Here is a 21,388-nt window from a genome sequence, read left to right on the forward strand (position 1 = left end):
AGAGTTTCCCAGGCTAACCCATACCTTTTAATTATGCTTAATGATGCCAATCCCCCTTCTTCTTTCATCCAGCTTCCTGCCTTCCTTTTACATCATACATTATCTCACAATAGCACCCTGTTCTTAACATTCTGTCTTCCATTCTCTCTCTTTTATCTGACATCAATCCATTTATTCCTTTCTTTAAATATCTCTGATTATACAACATACCGTCCTCACATTTTCCCATTCCATACTGTCATAAAACATAAAAAAGCGTTTTTGTCATTCCGAGATAAAAATTTAATCATTTATGTAAAAAGCACGTAAGAATGCTACTTATTAGTCAGATAAAGTAGTATTTAATTGACAAAATTATCATGTTTCGGAACATATTATAAACACACAAAAACGTCGCAAAATGTCTTACTTGAAAGAATGAGTTTTGTTAGTGGTGTACCAGTTTCTTTCAGCTTTAAGTTTGAAAGTGGTAGCCAGGAATAATTGCACAATCTGGCGAACATGTAGGCAAGGGACAATCAGGCAATCTGCACCTGTTCTAGAGTTCAATGTTGAGAATCAGTTGGTCTTCCCCTTATTTAGGATTCATTTGTGTGTCCTATCCAACAATATACAGCCCAGACCTTCTCAAGATCAGTTTTCAATCCACTCAAAAGGCATCCACACCATTCCTTAGAAATATCACCATTGTTTTCATGTGTCTCTCACATATAATGATTTATCTCTAATAGTTGTACTATGTTTCCTTACTGATCTTACTTATCATCAAGTATTCATACTGCAATAGTATCAGGATCTTTAAAGTCAAATGACCGTTAAGGCCCATGGGCCTCTTGTTGGTTTTAATGAGAATTAGTGTCGGAATAATAAATGTCTTATCTGTCACTGACAACGCCTTCCTAAGGAAAATAAAAAAGAACCAATTATAATTTCGCATTTAATGATTCAGTTTACAAATGGGTTACAAAGTAATAGATATATACATGTATATACTTATTGACAGTGCTGAATCGTACATGGTCAATACACTAAGATACAATGGTCAAAGACACCTTACACTACATTTACACTCATTTTCAAATCATTTCATTTGTAGCACCATATATTTGTTGACATCTGCGATCAATACTAATACCTAAGATATTACACTAAAGACTAAAATCATTGTTTCGAGTAAATATAATGTTCATAATACATGTCTTTACTCATTTATTAATATTGGCACGTAGATTAAACAATTGAGAATTGGTATGACTACATGTAACAGGTATGAAGTAAGGCAAGAGCTAAAATAAACTTGGCTGTATGGCAGGAACATACATGTATGTACGTCCCTTCGTATGGTAAACATCCATTAGAGTATATGATCCGGGTATTTCGCTACATGATGTACGACTGCCTACATATAATTTCTAAATATGTAATATATATGCATTTTCATGAAATATACATGTACATTTCTGTATATAAGAAAAATACATTCTATTGTGAGCACATTGATATCAAACGTACCCTTAGGGGAATATAATCCGTGAATCATACAGTCTTAATCAGACACAACAGAACAATACTACGAATCTAGTTACTTTCCTCCTCCCCCTTTCAGTACATCACATTTCCAAGCTACTGCCCCCCCCCCCCCCCCCCCCCCCCCCCCGCCCTCTTCAGTACATCACATTTTCTTATTGAGATATATGTATATAAAAACATATAAATCTATACCAATGCACGTGTCCGTATTCTTCGTCAATGATCTGTCACGTGTCCACATGTTGGACACATGTACATGTTTTATGCGTGTGATAGTGTAGCGACAATCTGTAACGTGTCCTGCAGAATATCTTACCATGATCTTAGCATTATATGACATCGCTCATCAAACAGTATTTAAAGACATTAGATTCAAAAAGAGAGTAAAGAAAAGCTCATTAAAAAAACAACTATTCTTCCTTTTTATGACGCCATAATACCTGACATATACCTCTACTCTATAACTTGGAATACCCCAAAATATTTCACAAATCAAAGTAAAGGGATTCCAGTCATCAACTACATGTTAGCGTTTCAAATGGACAATTTGTCTACCAATATTTGTTTTTTACATGGGTCATGGGTACATTTATTATGTAACAATGTCGGAATATACATTAGCTAAGATACAAGATACTTGTTTAAATAGATTATCACAGGGCATTACAGGCCAGTGAGCCGGTGGTTGGGAAAGCCCCACCCAAGCAAGCTCTCTGACTCTAGTACATGTAAAATTATTCAGGTAAAACAGATAGTTATCACTTATAATATAACAATGACATAAAGGTAAGTATAGATTAATAATTAGCAACATTACAATTTATTGCAAAGGATAAAAATATAAAAGCGAGATATGGGGATTTAATATTGTCATAATTATTTGCAGATATTGCATGGACAGACAGACCATCCCAGGAATGGACCAGCCAGTTTTCAACTCTTCAAATGTCATTTAGGAGACGATTTGGAATAAGTCTGACAAGTCAATTATTTCAAAATAAAAATAAAATTGCAAAGTTAATATGAATTTACATATAAAGATACAGTGTATATCGTTTACAAATCATTTAAAAGCAGTAGGCCAAGTATAGATCCCTGAGAAACAACTTCAGCTCTTCCAGTCAGTCTCAATCTTAACCTGCTGTGTCATGCTGCTCAAGTAGTCGGAGACCAAGCTAACAGAGCTTCCACTCCAACCACAGGCCCTTAGATTCCTGATCTGTCCATCAGTATAGCGGCGACATACTCATAATTATCATGAGCTATATATACGTCAGTTCTCAACAAGCTGTAGCAGGATATACATCCAAATTCTTGCTTAAAACGCTTCAGGGAAAGGATGGAAAATATTGGTAAAAAATGACAATTGAGAGCACAAACATATGACAGGGGAAATTTGCATCACAGTCAATAACTGACATTTTGTAGAAAATTGATCACGTGTCCACGCCTAGAAATGGCATTGCTCTTCTTTTAATGCTACAAAACTAATCACATATCTATTAAAACGTGTTTAATTCACGGTACAATACAGGTTTGTATAGTTGTAAATAAATGGCCGTAAATAACTCATTTCATTATATAGAAAAGTTAATATAAAAATGGGATGTTTTATACACGTGCGGTACAAAATGCATAATTACAGTACAAATAAAATAAAAATATTTAGATATCACAGTTAAGTACAGCTAGGTGTACAGTTACCAAAAATACGTTACGTTGGAAATACCACATTCGTGCAACGGATATGTATATCCGCTTTGTCAGTTAGTTTTGCCTGTTATGATGCAGTATTCAAAATAGAAAATAATTAAATGTCAAGCCTAGAATGACATTAATATTAGACTAAAACACAATGAAACTATTTGGTTGTATAGTTTCACACACAATTTATAAACATCATGTCGTCAACGTATACGAAGATTATACCTCAAACCTGGATATTTATTAAAAGCATATTTGGAATACGAACATGTACATGGTAATTTCAATTAGAACGTGTAGGTGGCAAAGTAATCCAAAAGAAAACAGAATATGTCCGGTATGTTTAGAGTATTTTGGAGATGAGATCATGATCTGCGCTTACAAAGAAAGTAAATTCTTAATTCGTTTACTGTTAACATAGTCACACTACTGATGTTATTTGAAATACAGCTAAATCATTATTGGTTCCTCGTGCTCTTCTTGTTTGTTTCTCGTGCTAATTGTTGGATCCTCGTGCTGATATTATTGGTTCCTCGTGCTGTTATTGTTAGTTTCTCGTGCTGTTATTGTTAGTTTCTCGTGCTAATTGTTGGATCCTCGTGCTGTTATTGTTGGGTCCTCGGACTGTTATTGTTGGGTCCTCGGACTGTTATTGTTGGGTCCTCGGACTGTTATTGTTGATTCCTCGTGCTGTTATTGTTAGTTACTCGTGCTGTTATTGTTGGGTCCTCGGACTGTTATTGTTGATTCCTCGTGCTGTTATTGTTTGGTCCTCGGACTGTTATTGTTGATTCCTCGTGCTGTTATTGTTGGTTCCTCGTGCTGGTATCTCAATCAGTTATTCCTTTCTTTAATATCTCTGATTATACAACATACCCGTCCTCACATTTTTCCATTCCATACTGTCATAAAACATAAAAAAGCGTTTTTGTCATTCCGAATAAAAATTTAATCATTTATGTCAAAAGCCACGTAATAATGCGACTTATTAGTCAGATAAAGTCGGATTATTGACCAAATTAGCATGTTCGGCTATTATCACACCAAAAACGCGCAAAATGTCTTACTTGAAGAATGAGTTTTGTTATGGTGTACCATTTCTTTTCAGCTTTAATTTTGAAAGTGGTAGCCAGGAATACTTGCACAATCTGGCGAACATGTAGCAAGGGACAATCAGGCAATCTGCAACCTGTTCGAGAGTTCATGTTGGAATCGTTGGTCTTTCCCTTATTTAGGATGTCATTTGTGTGTCCTATCCAACAATATACAGCCCAGACCTTCTCAAGATCAGTTTTCAATCCACTCAAAAGGCATCCACACCATTCCTTAGAAATATCACCATTGTTTTCATGTGTCTCTCACATATAATGATTTATCTCTAATAGTTGTACTATGTTTCCTTACTGATCTTACTTATCATCAAGTATTCATACTGCAATAGTATCAGGATCTTTAAAGTCAAATGACCGTTAAGGCCCATGGGCCTCTTGTTGGTTTTAATGAGAATTAGTGTCGGAATAATAAATGTCTTATCTGTCACTGACAACGCCTTCCTAAGGAAAATAAAAAAGAACCAATTATAATTTCGCATTTAATGATTCAGTTTACAAATGGGTTACAAAGTAATAGATATATACATGTATATACTTATTGACAGTGCTGAATCGTACATGGTCAATACACTAAGATACAATGGTCAAAGACACCTTACACTACATTTACACTCATTTTCAAATCATTTCATTTGTAGCACCATATATTTGTTGACATCTGCGATCAATACTAATACCTAAGATATTACACTAAAGACTAAAATCATTGTTTCGAGTAAATATAATGTTCATAATACATGTCTTTACTCATTTATTAATATTGGCACGTAGATTAAACAATTGAGAATTGGTATGACTACATGTAACAGGTATGAAGTAAGGCAAGAGCTAAAATAAACTTGGCTGTATGGCAGGACATACATGTATGTACGTCCCTTCGTATGGTAAACATCCATTAGAGTATATGATCCGGGTATTTCGCTACATGATGTACGACTGCCTACATATAATTTCTAAATATGTAATATATATGCATTTTCATGAAATATACATGTACATTTCTGTATATAAGTAAAATACATTCTATTGTGAGCACATTGATATCAAACGTACCCTTAGGGGAATATAATCCGTGAATCATACAGTCTTAATCAGACACAACAGAACAATACTACGAATCTAGTTACTTTCCTCCTCCCCCTTTCAGTACATCACATTTCCAAGCTACTGCCCCCCCCCCCCCCCCCCCCCCCCCCCCCGCCCTCTTCAGTACATCACATTTTCTTATTGAGATATATGTATATAAAAACATATAAATCTATACCAATGCACGTGTCCGTATTCTTCGTCAATGATCTGTCACGTGTCCACATGTTGGACACATGTACATGTTTTATGCGTGTGATAGTGTAGCGACAATCTGTAACGTGTCCTGCAGAATATCTTACCATGATCTTAGCATTATATGACATCGCTCATCAAACAGTATTTAAAGACATTAGATTCAAAAAGAGAGTAAAGAAAAGCTCATTAAAAAACAACTATTCTTCCTTTTTATGACGCCATAATACCTGACATATACCTCTACTCTATAACTTGGAATACCCCAAAATATTTCACAAATCAAAGTAAAGGGATTCCAGTCATCAACTACATGTTAGCGTTTCAAATGGACAATTTGTCTACCAATATTTGTTTTTTACATGGGTCATGGGTACATTTATTATGTAACAATGTCGGAATATACATTAGCTAAGATACAAGATACTTGTTTAAATAGATTATCACAGGGCATTACAGGCCAGTGAGCCGGTGGTTGGGAAAGCCCCACCCAAGCAAGCTCTCTGACTCTAGTACATGTAAAATTATTCAGGTAAAACAGATAGTTATCACTTATAATATAACAATGACATAAAGGTAAGTATAGATTAATAATTAGCAACATTACAATTTATTGCAAAGGATAAAAATATAAAAGCGAGATATGGGGATTTAATATTGTCATAATTATTTGCAGATATTGCATGGACAGACAGACCATCCCAGGAATGGACCAGCCAGTTTTCAACTCTTCAAATGTCATTTAGGAGACGATTTGGAATAAGTCTGACAAGTCAATTATTTCAAAATAAAAATAAAATTGCAAAGTTAATATGAATTTACATATAAAGATACAGTGTATATCGTTTACAAATCATTTAAAAGCAGTAGGCCAAGTATAGATCCCTGAGAAACAACTTCAGCTCTTCCAGTCAGTCTCAATCTTAACCTGCTGTGTCATGCTGCTCAAGTAGTCGGAGACCAAGCTAACAGAGCTTCCACTCCAACCACAGGCCCTTAGATTCCTGATCTGTCCATCAGTATAGCGGCGACATACTCATAATTATCATGAGCTATATATACGTCAGTTCTCAACAAGCTGTAGCAGGATATACATCCAAATTCTTGCTTAAACGCTTCAGGGAAAGGATGGAAAATATTGGTAAAAAATGACAATTGAGAGCACAAACATATGACAGGGGAAATTTGCATCACAGTCAATAACTGACATTTTGTAGAAAATTGATCACGTGTCCACGCCTAGAAATGGCATTGCTCTTCTTTTAATGCTACAAAACTAATCACATATCTATTAAAACGTGTTTAATTCACGGTACAATACAGGTTTGTATAGTTGTAAATAAATGGCCGTAAATAACTCATTTCATTATATAGAAAAGTTAATATAAAAATGGGATGTTTTATACACGTGCGGTACAAAATGCATAATTACAGTACAAATAAAATAAAAATATTTAGATATCACAGTTAAGTACAGCTAGGTGTACAGTTACCAAAAATACGTTACGTTGGAAATACCACATTCGTGCAACGGATATGTATATCCGCTTTGTCAGTTAGTTTTGCCTGTTATGATGCAGTATTCAAAATAGAAAATAATTAAATGTCAAGCCTAGAATGACATTAATATTAGACTAAAACACAATGAAACTATTTGGTTGTATAGTTTCACACACAATTTATAAACATCATGTCGTCAACGTATACGAAGATTATACCTCAAACCTGGATATTTATTAAAAGCATATTTGGAATACGAACATGTACATGGTAATTTCAATTTAGAACGTGTAGGTGGCAAAGTAATCCAAAAGAAAACAGAATATGTCCGGTATGTTTAGAGTATTTTGGAGATGAGATCATGATCTGCGCTTACAAAGAAAGTAAATTCTTAATTCGTTTACTGTTAACATAGTCACACTACTGATGTTATTTGAAATACAGCTAAATCATTATTGGTTCCTCGTGCTCTTCTTGTTTGTTTCTCGTGCTAATTGTTGGATCCTCGTGCTGATATTATTGGTTCCTCGTGCTGTTATTGTTAGTTTCTCGTGCTGTTATTGTTAGTTTCTCGTGCTAATTGTTGGATCCTCGTGCTGTTATTGTTGGGTCCTCGGACTGTTATTGTTGGGTCCTCGGACTGTTATTGTTGGGTCCTCGGACTGTTATTGTTGATTCCTCGTGCTGTTATTGTTAGTTACTCGTGCTGTTATTGTTGGGTCCTCGGACTGTTATTGTTGATTCCTCGTGCTGTTATTGTTTGGTCCTCGGACTGTTATTGTTGATTCCTCGTGCTGTTATTGTTGGTTCCTCGTGCTGGTATTGTTGGGTCCTCGGACTGTTATTGTTGATTCCTCGTGCTGTTATTGTTGGTTCCTCGTGCTGGTATTGTTGGGTCCTCGGACTGTTATTGTTAGTTACTCGTGCTGTTATTGTTGGGTCCTCGGACTGTTGTTGTTAGTTCCTCGTGCTGTTATTGTTGGTTCCTCGAACTGTTATTGTTAGTTCCTCGTGCTGGTATTGTTGGTTCCTCGGACTGTTATTGTTAGTTCCTCGTGCTGTTATTGTTAGTTACTCGTGCTGTTATTGTTGGTTCCACATGCTGTTATTTTGATTCCTCGTGCTGTTATTGTTGGGTCCTCGGACTGTTATTGTTGGGTCCTCGGACTGTTATTGTTAGTTACTCGTGCTGTTATTGTTAGTTCCTCGTGCTGTTATTGTTGGGTCCTCGTGCTGTTATTGTTGGGTCCTCGGACTGTTATTGTTGGTTCCTCGTGCTGTTATTGTTGGGTCCTCGTGCTGTTATTGTTAGTTCCTCGTGCTGTTATTGTTAGTTACTCGTGCTGTTATTGTTGGTTACTCGTGCTGTTATTGTTAGTTCCTCGTGCTGTTATTGTTGGGTCCTCGTGCTGTTATTGTTGGGTCCTCGTGCTGTTATTGTTGGTTACTCGTGCTGTTATTGTTAGTTCCTCGTGCTGTTATTGTTGGGTCCTCGTGCTGTTATTGTTGGGTCCTCGTGCTGTTATTGTTGGTTCCTCGTGCTGTTATTGTTAGTTACTCGTGCTGTTATTGTTAGTTACTCGTGCTGTTATGTTTGGTTCCACATGCTGTTATTGTTGGTTCCTCGTGCTGGTATTGTTGGTTCCTCGTGCTGTTATTGTTGGTTCCTCGTGCTGTTATTGTTGGTTCCTCGTGCTGTTATTGTTAGTTCCTCGTGCTGTTATTGTTGGGTCCTCGTGCTGTTATTGTTGGTTCCTCGTGCTGTTATTGTTAGTTCCTCGTGCTGTTATTGTTGGGTCCTCGGACTGTTATTGTCGATTACACGGGCTGTACTTGTTTGTTCCTCTTATATATCTTTACATGTGCTCCTCGTTTAACAATAGGGATGATTTATTTTTGACGATTCACATTTGATGCCGATGTCTTTACAAAATACCCCTTATCTGACGTCCATGGAAATGTCTTTGTGCTTCGACAGGACTAATGTATACTTTGATAAAACATCATGTAACTGTCCTCCGTGTCTATGATCCTGTGTTCTGTGTATTACCATTATCGAGAATGTTCGTCACAACGTTGTTCGCCTGCAATAAATGTTTTCTTGCATTAAAGTATTACCAGTCATATATCAAAATATTTCTATTAGATAAAATGATTCATATCATCACAGCTTATATTTGCAGCTTAAATCACCACAGCTTATATTACGATCACTATTGATCACTAGTTTTGATGTTACATTGAGAATATGGAACTTTGCTACATCCGGCATTCATTGCGATTTTAATCAATTACACAATTTGCCAATGATTTTGGCAGACCATTCAAAATGACGCTGTCCTGTTTTGACGTACAATGTATATACATTTTTATTGAAATCAACAGAAAAGATCGAACGGTTTCTAAAATATATCACATATATCTCACTCCAATCACAAAATATACCAATATTCTTTACATTGTCTAGTTGTATATTGTCACAACTACACGACACAAGACTCCAACACAACTACACGACACAGCAAGTGGAAGTCTACAGACTCCACCACGACTACACAACACAAGACTCCAACACAACTACAAGACACAGCAAGTGGTAAGTCTACAGACTCCAACACAACTACACGCAACAAGACTCCAACACAACTACACGACAAAGCAAGTGGAAAGTCTTCGGACTCCAACACAACTACTCGAAACAACAAGTGGAAAGTCTACAGACTCCGACACAACTACTCGACACAAGACTCCAAAAAAACTACACGACACAGCAAGTGGAAAGTCTATAGACTCCAACACAACTACCCGACACTAAAAGTGGAAAGTCTACAGACTCCAACACAACTACTCGACACTAAAAGTGGAAAGTCTACAGACTCCAAAAAAACTACTCCACACTAAAAGTGGAAGTCTACAGACTCCAACACAACTACACTACACAGCAAGTGGAAGTCTACGAACTCCAACACAACTACTCGACACAACAAGTGGAAGTCTACAGACTCCAACACAACTACTCGACACAACAAGTGGAAAGTCTACAGACTCCAACACAACTACTCGACACTAAAAGTGGAAGGTCTACAGACTCCAACACAACTACACGACACAGCAACTGAAAGTCTACAGACTCCAACACAACTACACGACACAACAACTGAAAGTCTACGAACTCCAACACAACTATACAACACAGCAACTTAAAAGCCCAGTCTACGGACATCCACATAAGTATACTTCCAAGATTGCGGGACGGTAAACTGTACTCAAATTTACAATTATGGAATATTTCCCGTTAACAAAAATGGTTGCTGGATCTCTATTTCTATATGTCCAGATATATAAACCTTTCTTGTTTTAAGTAACTTCCTTCCTTATTTATCCACTCCATTTTCTCCCGACAATCTTACCCATACGTAGAAGGTTCCAGCGGCTGGACTACATAGCCGAACAGTATCTTCGTCATGCTTTTGGATCATGGCCTGAACCGTTGACGCGGTACTTTGCGTCACATGCTGCGCTTGCTTTTCAGGGAATTCCTTGACACGACGAATTACGGATTTGCGTCCAAGGTTCCTTAGTAGAGCCTGTATGTCCTGCCAGTCCTGCGAACGTTGAATGAACGAAACATACAAATATAGGCAGGTAAGCAAAAGTGTTTAAAGTGTGAAAACGATGACAAAAGAAAATTACACGGAGGTCTTTGTCCCTACTGACAACTTCCTCCATGACTATAAAATACCCGAACATGTTTCATATATACTTTTAACAGCGTCCAACAAGATCATTCGTGAACAGAATGATAATACCATGGTGAGAAAAGCATAAGACAGATTAACTCAAAATTGTTGACGTGATAAAAAAACAATAAATAGAAAATATATATCGTTTACTCTTATGCAAATGTGTGTGTAAAATGTCTTTTAGTTTTCCGATGGCCGCATTTAAAGTATACATAGACAATCTATATATCGACTTTCCTGACATATTTTAAATTTACATGATCATCGGAGGTCAAGGTTTTCCCACATATTGTATTGTTTCATTTTGTTTAAATTGTTGTTACCTGTAGGTGATCCTTTGGTTCACCAAGAAGTGTGAATGTGGCTACCATCACGTCCATTATGGGAGGCTGAGGTATGTGGTAGCTGTGGAGTTCGGACACAGTCGGCTGCTTCATGGCCAGTATGTCATGTGCGAAGCGGTTCAGTTTGATCAGCTCGTTCCTAACCTGATCTGCCTGGTCAATCTTTGGTGCTAGCTCGGTTTTAAAATCCGAGTTCTCTGCATTCTCGATAGCAGTGTCTAAAACTTCAAGATGACGTCTGTTGATGGCATCGTTCAGACCTGTCAAACAACCACAGAAAAGGAAACATTAAAGAATATCATAATAGCAAGGGGTTAATGTTATTAGCAATTATAGCAAATCCACAAACACAGACACAACTAAGTATATGGTTTAACTATATAATGGTTTATCAGCTATATAAAATCAATGCGTACCTTTCTGCAAGCTTAGAAAGTTTTTTCTTGTGAGAGCGACATGCAGGTCACCCTTATCAGCTAGATTCATTTTCTCGAACTTAGCAATTGACATTGTTAACTTTTCCAAATCCTTTCCAGTGGCTGTTGTTTTCAGATCATCTCTTGTCTTCCTTTCCGTCACATTCTGTAAACGATAACAAAACCTAATACATACCGTGTATGATACACCTGTACTATCAACATTAACATTGGGTATATCCAGGTCGTGGTAATGTGTAAGAACGCCTGCTACGAGTATGTTAATGACACAGCATCGTGGTAGTCATGATCATTACCAAGACATCACATGTACATGTGTGGTATGGTAGTTCATCTCTTTACTTGTACAGTCAGGAATACAGGGATTATAGAATTATAGAATAGAATTACGTCATAACCCTTTTAGAACACTAGTTACTGTAAACGTGGTAATTTTCGCGGGACGGGCGGGGGTGGTGTTAATTTCGTGATTTCAATGTGTAAATTATACGCTTGGAGGTAATTTTCGCGATCGAATATAGTTTTGAACAGAAATCAGTAAGAGTTGCTTCCCATCGATAAGCTAAAATGACCAAGTGTTTGTGACCCGGGAGCTTAGCTATTACCTGTGTATCTGACAAAATGTGAATGCATATCATGGGTTTTGTTATTTTTGCGTATGTCGATATGATATGTATATATCAGTCTATTGTCAATACAATTTAGTTTAGCGTACAGTCCTGTATACAACTTTTACGTACGTGATTTCAGACGATATCCACATTTTGAATTATATTTTTATAATAATGCTTATCAATATAAACTGACGAATCTAAAGTATTCAGTTGTTTGTATCATAATTTGACTTCTGCGGACTTTGTAAATGCTGCCGATATAAACATTAATATAGCCTTTTTACTGTTCATTTAACGTTTTAGAATTAATTTCACGAGCAGCGCAAATGCACATGCTACAGTTGTAATATATTTAAGTGTCACCAACTGTAACGAAATGTTTGAAAGTATAGATAAACATATATGTCACATACTGTTTTTATTTCGAGATTACTAATTGATATCAAAATAATACGCGTGGGGAAATTAACGCAACCAAAATGATTTAACATTTCCCCCTCGCGTAAATTTCCACGTTTGTAGTAGCTGAGACATGAAGTAAAATATATAATATATATATATATCCTAATGATACCCATATCAACACAGTAAATTTATCTAGGTACAAATGTGTATCCTACCTCACGTCTGTTCCTCTTTTTCTTTTGTTCTGGTGTAGGATCGGTCGATATCAAATAATTACACGCGTTACGTTCTGTGTTTGTGTTCTTGTCCTTGGCATGAATCTGTAGAGCATACTCTCCTTCGTCAGGAACGCACACTGCCACATTCAATTTTTTGGTCTTTTTGTTAAATTTTTGAGATACATATGACTCGAGTTCCTCAGTTGAGGTTTCGTTGTGTACAAGAACTGTCCTTACTGAAACAGTTTTCGAACATGTGAAACTGAAGTTAACTTCCTTTCTGGCTGAAGCCATGACGATGCCTGTCTTTTGCGATGGTGATGTTAGTCCTGCATTCACCATTTCGTTACTAGGACCCCAACCAATATGACCGACATTCAAGGGAAGAGCTTTCGTGCCGCCCTCCGTCACTTCATTGCAGAACAGTTTGAAAGCACAAATCCATACACTATATCCTGAATGCTTCTGGGAATGAATTTCCAGCTTATACACGCCAGTCACAGGACATCTAACGATGAACTTCCATTGTTCAAAATTCCTCTCATTGACCACATACCTATCGAGTTGCATTTCTGATGGCAAGACCGACATGGATTCTTCATCGTTAAAGAATAATTCGTACGTTAAAAATCCATCCCATTTCTCATCTAATGCCTTGAATCCAATCGCCACTTCGCCGTTTTTAGAATGTAAACGCGAGTTGTACCCTGACGTAATCTCTACGTCACGTGAGAAGTAGCTCGTGCGTAGTAAAGGAATACTACAGAATTTCTCAAGTGTAAACGGCTTGTCGATGAATTGCCATTCTTGATCCAAAGCCATAGCTATATGAACAAAATCTTCAGGGTCGGGCAGGAAGTAGTATTCATTAAGTTGAACAATATCCACACCTGTCGATTTCTTTTCTTTCTCCCGAGCTGCATTTCCTGAAACAACACAATTGTCTTAATGTCAATATCAGTGTATTAATTGTAATGTAGTTACTACTAAATTTCGTATTGTAGAATTGAAGATCAGCCTTCTATCTTTAAGAAAACCAGAAATAGAAATATAACACAAGGGCCCAATGGGCCCAAATCGCTCACTTGCAATGCAGTGATCTTTTCATATATGGATCCTGCAGTTATTTGAAAGCATGTACAGGACCAATGTAATGTCTCTCTGCACTTTGGCTTTTCACTAAAAGTCATTTAAAGATTTAAGCATACTTGATCGACGTGACCTTGAATGTGAGTCAAGGTCATTCATTTGAACAAACTTGGTAGCCCTTTACCGCAGCATGCTACAGACCCAATATCAACTCCCTGGGACTCTTGGTTATTGAGAAGAAGTCGTTTAAAGATTTTAGCCTTTTGACCCCTGTGACCTTGAATGAAAGTCAAGGTAATTCATTTGCACAAACTTGGTAGCCCTTCACCCCAGCATGCTACAGGCCAAATATTAGGTCTCTGGGACTGTTGGTTATCGAGAAGAAGTCGTTTAAAGATTTTAGCCTTTTTGGCCCCTGTGACCTTGAATGAAGGTCAAGGCCATTCATTTGAACAAACTAGGTAGCCCTTTACCCCAGCATGCTACAGACCCAATATCAACTCCCTGGGACTCTTGGGTATTGAGAAGAAGTCGTTTAAAGATTTTAGCCTTTTTGACCCCCGTGACCTTGAATGAAGGTCAAGGTCATTCATTTGAACAAACTTGGTAGCCCTTTACCCCAGCATGCTACAGACCCAATATCAACTCCCTGGGACTCTTGTTATTGAGAAGAAGTCGTTTAAAGATTTTAGCCTTTTTGACTCCTGTGACCTTGAATGAAAGTCAAGGTCATTCATTTGAACAAACTTGGTAGCTCTTTACCCCAGCATGCTACAGGCCAAATATTAGGTCTCTGGGACTCTTGGTTATTGAGAAGAAGTCGTTTAAAGATTTTAGCCTTTTTGACTCCTGTGACCTTGAATGAAGGTCAAGGTCATTCATTTGAACAAACTTGGTAGCCCTTTACCCCAGCATGCTACAGCCCCAATATCAACTCCCTGGGACTCTTGGTTATTGAGAAGAAGTCGTTTAAATATTTTAGCCTTTTTGACTCCTGTGACCTTGAATGAAAGTCAAGGTCATTCATTTGAACAAACTTGGTAGCCCTTTACCCCAGCATGCTACAGCCCCAATATCAACTCCCTGGGACTCTTGGTTATTGAGAAGAAGTCGTTTAAAGATTTTAGCCTTTTTGACCCCTGTGACCTTGAATGAAAGTCAAGGTCATTCATTTGAACAAACTAGGTAGCCCTTCACCCCAGCATGCTACAGACCCAATATCAACTCCCTGGGACTCTTGGTTATTGAGAAGAAGTCGTTTAAAGATTTTAGCCTTTTTGACCCCCTGTGACCTTGAATGAAGGTCAAGGTCATTCATTTGAACAAACTTGGTAGCCCTTTACCCCAGCATGCTACAGACCCAATATCAACTCCCTGGGACTCTTGGTTATTGAGAAGAAGTCGTTTAAAGATTTTAGCCTTTTTGACTCCTGTGACCTTGAATGAAGGTCAAGGTCATTCATTTGAACAAACTTGGTAGCTCTTTACTCCAGCATGCTACAGGCCAAATATTAGGTCTCTGGGACTCTTGGTTATTGAGAAGAAGTCGTTTAAAGATTTTAGCCTTTTTGACTCCTGTGACCTTGAATGAAGGTCAAGGTCATTCATTTGAACAAACTTGGTAGCCCTTTACCCCAGCATGCTACAGACCCAATATCAACTCCCTGGGACTCTTGGTTATTGAGAAGAAGTCGTTTAAAGATTTTAGCCTTTTTGACTCCTGTGACCTTGAATGAAAGTCAAGGTCATTCATTTGAACAAACTTGGTAGCCCTTTACCCCAGCATGCTACAGACCCAATATCAACTCCCTGGGACTCTTGGTTATTGAGAAGAAGTCGTTTAAAGATTTTAGCCTTTTTGACTCCTGTGACCTTGAATGAAAGTCAAGGTCATTCATTTGAACAAACTAGGTAGCCCTTCACCCCAGCATGCTACAGACCCAATATCAACTCCCTGGGACTCTTGGTTATTGAGAAGAAGTTGTTTAAAGATTTTAGCCTTTTTGACCCCTGTGACCTTGAATGAAGGTCAACATTATTCATTTGAACAAACTTGGTAGCCCTTCACCCCAGCATGCTACAGGCCCAATATTAGGTCTCTGGGCCTTTTGGTTATTGAGAAGAAGTTGCTTGAATGGAAAGTTGACGCCGGACGGACGACCGGACGACGGACGCCGCGCCACGGCATAAGCTCACTTGCCCTTCGGGCAGGTGAGCTAACAAGTCTGTATGCCTTCATATCGCTTGCAGCATTTAACGATCTACCAGATAGGTTTGTGGTTGTGTCACAGATCTGGTATGTCCCACATAAATCGTGATCTTCATTCATTATCACATTTCCTGTTGTTAAAAGGGACGTGGCCTACGTGATAACTAGGGAGCCCTCCCGACGGATTATCCAGGCTTTCAAAAATAGAAATACTCCCTAATAGTTACACAGTATGGCTGTTTTTAAACACTGACTAATGCTAAGGGTGAATATCGATCTCGCTCATATTTGACATCTGAACTTCATCAGAAGGTTAATAATCAACTATTTGTTGGTGGTTCAAGAGTTTGCTCAATACAGCATTGATCAAAATTTCTAAATACGATTTTGACTTTAGTTAGGATTGCAGATTTTTGGGCTGATTTTTATTACAACTTCAGTAAAATAAATCGAGAAATATAACTTACAACATAGAGGTTCGAGAGATGCAAGTTGTTGACGAGCATGGTATTTATTTCAACCAAGTGTAAAAGTCAAACTTTAACTAAACTTGGTGCATACATCTTAAAACATTCTTTATTTATAAATAATCGTCCAGAATGTATAGTTCAGTGATTCTTGAAATGAGTGGTACTGGGAAACTGGACTTTAAAATTTTACGTTTAGTTCAATTTCTCAAATAAGTATCAGTATTATATATAAGTCCGACCAAACCTAAAATATACACTAGATGTATTTTGTACGGACATCTCAGCTGAACCTGAACAAAGTATGCATGAATTTAAATGTCAATTTGCTATTTGTCAATACAGCAATATTCACATAAGTCTTTAACGTAAATATCGCTATACATAAATCAATTAATCAACTTGTGTCTGTTTGGGTTCATGTTGAGCCCTATTTCAACAGTATAGCTCCTTCCTACGTAAGTTTCCATTGACATTTACACGTTAAAAGGCAGTATTTAGCTTAATTTATCCATAGGAAACACTATACAAGAATTATTGAATATTTTACATTTTTATTCCTTTGTGTTTATTAAGGAATATTTACCATTGTATGGCACTGCCACTATATAACCCTACCAATTCAGTTGCGAGTTCACCAGCTTATGAACTGCCAACTAAAAAAATCGCACGACAAATTAAAAATCGCAGATGGTAAATATAAGCATTGAACGGCTTTCAGTTGGCATTCATAGTCAATATGAATGCCAACTGAAAGCCGTTTAATGCTTAAATATGCCCCGTGTTATAATTATGTCACTGTCCATTTATTTCATGGGAGTTATGTTCCTTGACATTAGATAAAGGGGCCCCCTGATTGGTCAATTGTCCTAAGGGAGGGTGGCCTTATTCATTCAATACAGTTGTGTAAATTAAATATAGTTTCCTAGTAATATATTTGCAAGGTAAAAAGTTTACCATATCTTAGTAAACAACACATTATTATATATTACACCCTAATCAAAGGTTATTCTGTTGAAGTTTTGTTTCTATCAAATGCAAAGTTCACAGATAAAAAATGGTATATACCTTTTGTTTCGACGAGTGTAAATTTGCCGGTACTATGTCCAGCAATGGCGGAGAATGCCCACATTGGAAAGACAATCCTCCACTCCCCGTCCACGAATACTCCATTCCACCTGTTTTCTAATGCTTCAACTCTTGTCTCAACATCGCCTACCTCGTACCCCGCGCTCTTTGCCACACCCCTAATTATCACACAGGGGATGTTTCCTTCCCTAGAAATTTAAATCTGACATAGATTATTCAATAATACCTAAGAGATATATTGCAGAAATATGTCAAAACGGATTAATTTTAATAATGAAATATAAAATTCCAAGATATTTCTATACCGGAAATGAATTTCTCAAATACCTGCATAATCTAGCGAACAGGTAGGCAAAAGACATGTTGCTTTCCTGTACTTGTCGTAGAATTGAATTCGGACAATCGGTTGGTCCTCCCTGGCTTTTTGTTTTATTTTTGTGTCCAATCCAGCAGAATACAGCCCTGACCTTCTCAAGGTCAGTCTTTAATCCACTGAGGAGATACTCGTAGAACTCCTTAAAACTCTCGCCGGCAGAGTCAGGTGCCTTAATCATTTAGAAAGGTAAAGCTTTAATTTACGTTTAACACACTTGATATATATATAACTGTCAATAAATTTAATAAGGAATGTTTATTTCAATGAGATCTGTCTTAAAAATTTGTTTGCGTATATTTTCATCTACATTTGCGGCATTTCTGTAACTCATATAAATAAATAAATAAAGTACATGTTTCTTACCTCAACAAGAAAATAAACGGTCTGACAGGTCAACCTGTATTGTGTATTCATTGTCTTAATCTCCCGTACTCGATCTAATTGTTTTCTAGGTATATATATTAATTCATTGTATAATGTATGTATGTCTGTCTGTCTGGATGTCTGGATGTCTGTCTGGATGTCTGGATGTCTGTCTGGATGTCTGGATGTCTGTCTGTCTGTCTGGATGGATGTTAGATAATCGGGGAAAAGGAAGTAGCAAAATCCCATTTAATATATATACTTACTTGCATCGCTCTTTCCTCGATACTGGCATACTCGGACTTGTTAAAAATAGTAACTTTTTTTGTTCGAGGTGGTTTTGGTAGGGGATACCCATCAGGAATAAAGGGGAAATCAGCCTGAAACATTGGACCGACACATGAACATCAATTGGAAAATGTATAATGTTTAACTTTATCAAGGGAACTAGGGATTCCGCCGACAGGATAGAGACAAGAACGAAAGAAAAAGAAAAGAAAAGTGAGCTTAGTTGCAACCAATTGTGTATATATACATAGGCCTACAAACTAAAATATAGATAGCTAATTGCTCTATATCCTTTATATGAGATATTCTAAAATAATAATTGTCGCGTTATATTTCGACAGATTATTTAAATGTACACTTTTCGTCCTAAAATGATCGAAATAGAGTGTTTATTCGGATAACCCTCCCATGTTTGATTTCAGTGTAAAATACCAAGGTACGTGGGGTAGTCCATACGGTGTATATACCAATCATAAAGCTACCAGCTTTACTCAAGAATTTCAACTCCTATCGGGGATAAAAACAAATCGCTATTCAAATCGATGATTCATATGTGTTGAGCGATAAATATATTAGCTTTGTTGTTTAAATAATGTGTTGCTGCATGCAATAAATTTCAGCAAAATCATGACAGATCAACATTTAAAAAACTACAGGTTTATTGCAAATGAATGCCATAAAACGTTGTTTATATATTCGTGTGTGGATTGCCTCATATATGTTTATGAGGTAACGAAAAACTCGTAAATCATGATTTCGTGGTACACGTACTTAGTACTACTGTCAAAATGAACATTTATTATCGTGATCTTATTGAATGTCTGAACAAGTATCGGTTGTAGATTGGGAACTGATCTGAATGAAATTATATTTTGCATAAAAATAAAGTTCAGTGTTATTATGCATCTACCGCCTAGATATGTCAATACAGGGTGGTTGGGTGTGACAATGGTAACACTCTTGCCTTTCATCTAGACAGCCGGGGTTCGATTCCCAATCAGATGTGGTAAGACATTGTGTTTCACCTGCTCGAACGCGTGGGCTTTTTCTCATGTGTCCGATTCCCTCCCACACTAACCATCCCCGTGCGCATCCCCCGGGCCAACACGTGTGATATATATAAGTTCGCAGTTGGTGTATTTTAAATCTACCCAAATCTATTTGTACTCCCGATGACTTTCCCCTGGGGTCTTTTCATAAAATTGTACGTTCTTTTGAAAGCGAATCGAGAAAAGCGATAATTAAGCCAAAGCGTAATTCTGAACTCATAAATGGCAAAATTCAAACAAAATATAGATCCAAATATAGGCCCTTCAAAAGACAACATTTTTGGACATTTTAAATGTATATAAGTAGGTACCACAGACGAATATACTTAATTGCTGACTGACTGCATATTAATATCAAATTACAGCAGAAAAAAAAACATATTTCTTCTATGTGCAGGCTTGGAGAAGAGATTGAATGTCACAAAGCCATACTGTGTTGATAGCCGAGTTGTTTATACCGACGACTCTATGTTACAGAGGTTCATTCCCACTCAGCCAACATGTTGTTTTTGTTATATAAACATTACCTGAGTTTACCTGTGGAAAATGTAGGTATAGTCTGTTTCAGTATACGTATACATGGGACTCAAAGGTGATTAACAATAAAATTGAAATATACATTCATATGTACGTATTAATAACAAAATACATACAGTGATAATTTATTACTTATATCAATAATGATATTACACAACACTTTAAAAATAAAATAATGGAAAATCTTTCATAATCAAAAATACATCATATACAGGTAACAATGATATACAGTGTACTTTCAATCAGTTTTTCTTGTTGTTTTTTTTTTTCTTTTAATTAGATATGATTACTATGTTATAATAAGCAACTAATTCTTACTAATTGAATTATTGTTTCAACAAAAATAATGGTGCATTTTGTTAGAATCACATTAAGAGTTAACGGCACAAACTTCAATGATATGTTTATAAGAGTATGTGTATATAACCAATACAAAAACAACACGCTGGATGTGACTGCATATGCTGATGCAGCTTCACATCTTATCCACTATATACATTGAACTATTTATTACGTGAATAATTTCACATGTGAAGACTGCATATATGAGAACCACGATATATCATATTCAGTGATTAAACAGTGGCTTTTTGGGGAATGTAATTTTTTCGTGATTTTTTTTGGTTGGGGGATTTTTTTTAAAAGGGGAAAAACCCCAAAAATTAAAATTTTTTTATATGCATTTTTGTAATTTTTTTGTTTTTTTTTTTTTGGGTTTTTAAACCCCAAATAAAAAGGGGGGAAAAATTAATTTTTAAAATTAAAAATTTTTTTTTTTTTAAGTTTTTTAAAAGGGAAAAAAGGAAAAAAAAAAAAAGGAAAGAAAAAAAAAAAAATTTTAAAAAAAATTAAAAAAAAATTTTTTTTATAAAGTTTAAAAAAAAAAGTTTTTAAAATTTAAAATTAAAAAATTTTTTTCCAAAATTTTTGAAAATTGTTTTTTTTCCCCTTTTTAAATTAAATTTTTGTTAAAATGTAAAAAAGTAAAAGGGAAATTTGGGGTTAGGTAAAAACCCCAAAAAATTTTAAACGG

The 21,388-nt window shown here is 36.5% G+C and overlaps 1 protein-coding gene across 1 annotated transcript; it reads right to left on the reverse strand.

The window, feature by feature from the left end:
• Positions 1-7,963: 7,963 nt before the first annotated feature.
• LOC117335169 (hillarin-like) lies at positions 7,964-18,856 on the reverse strand. The gene is made up of 8 exons (XM_033895129.1): positions 18,748-18,856; positions 18,070-18,287; positions 17,722-17,930; positions 12,886-13,814; positions 11,631-11,796; positions 11,194-11,474; positions 10,538-10,732; positions 7,964-9,211 (listed from the first exon to the last, which is right to left on the reverse strand). Exons 1-8 carry the CDS (start codon positions 18,751-18,753, stop codon positions 9,152-9,154), a joined length of 2,064 nt encoding a protein of 687 aa, XP_033751020.1. The 5' UTR covers positions 18,754-18,856; the 3' UTR covers positions 7,964-9,151.
• Positions 18,857-21,388: the final 2,532 nt, after the last annotated feature.

The sequence above is a fragment of the Pecten maximus genome, chromosome 9 (assembly GCF_902652985.1).
Source record: "Pecten maximus chromosome 9, xPecMax1.1, whole genome shotgun sequence".
In the NCBI taxonomy this organism is placed as follows: Eukaryota; Metazoa; Mollusca; class Bivalvia; order Pectinida; family Pectinidae; genus Pecten; species Pecten maximus.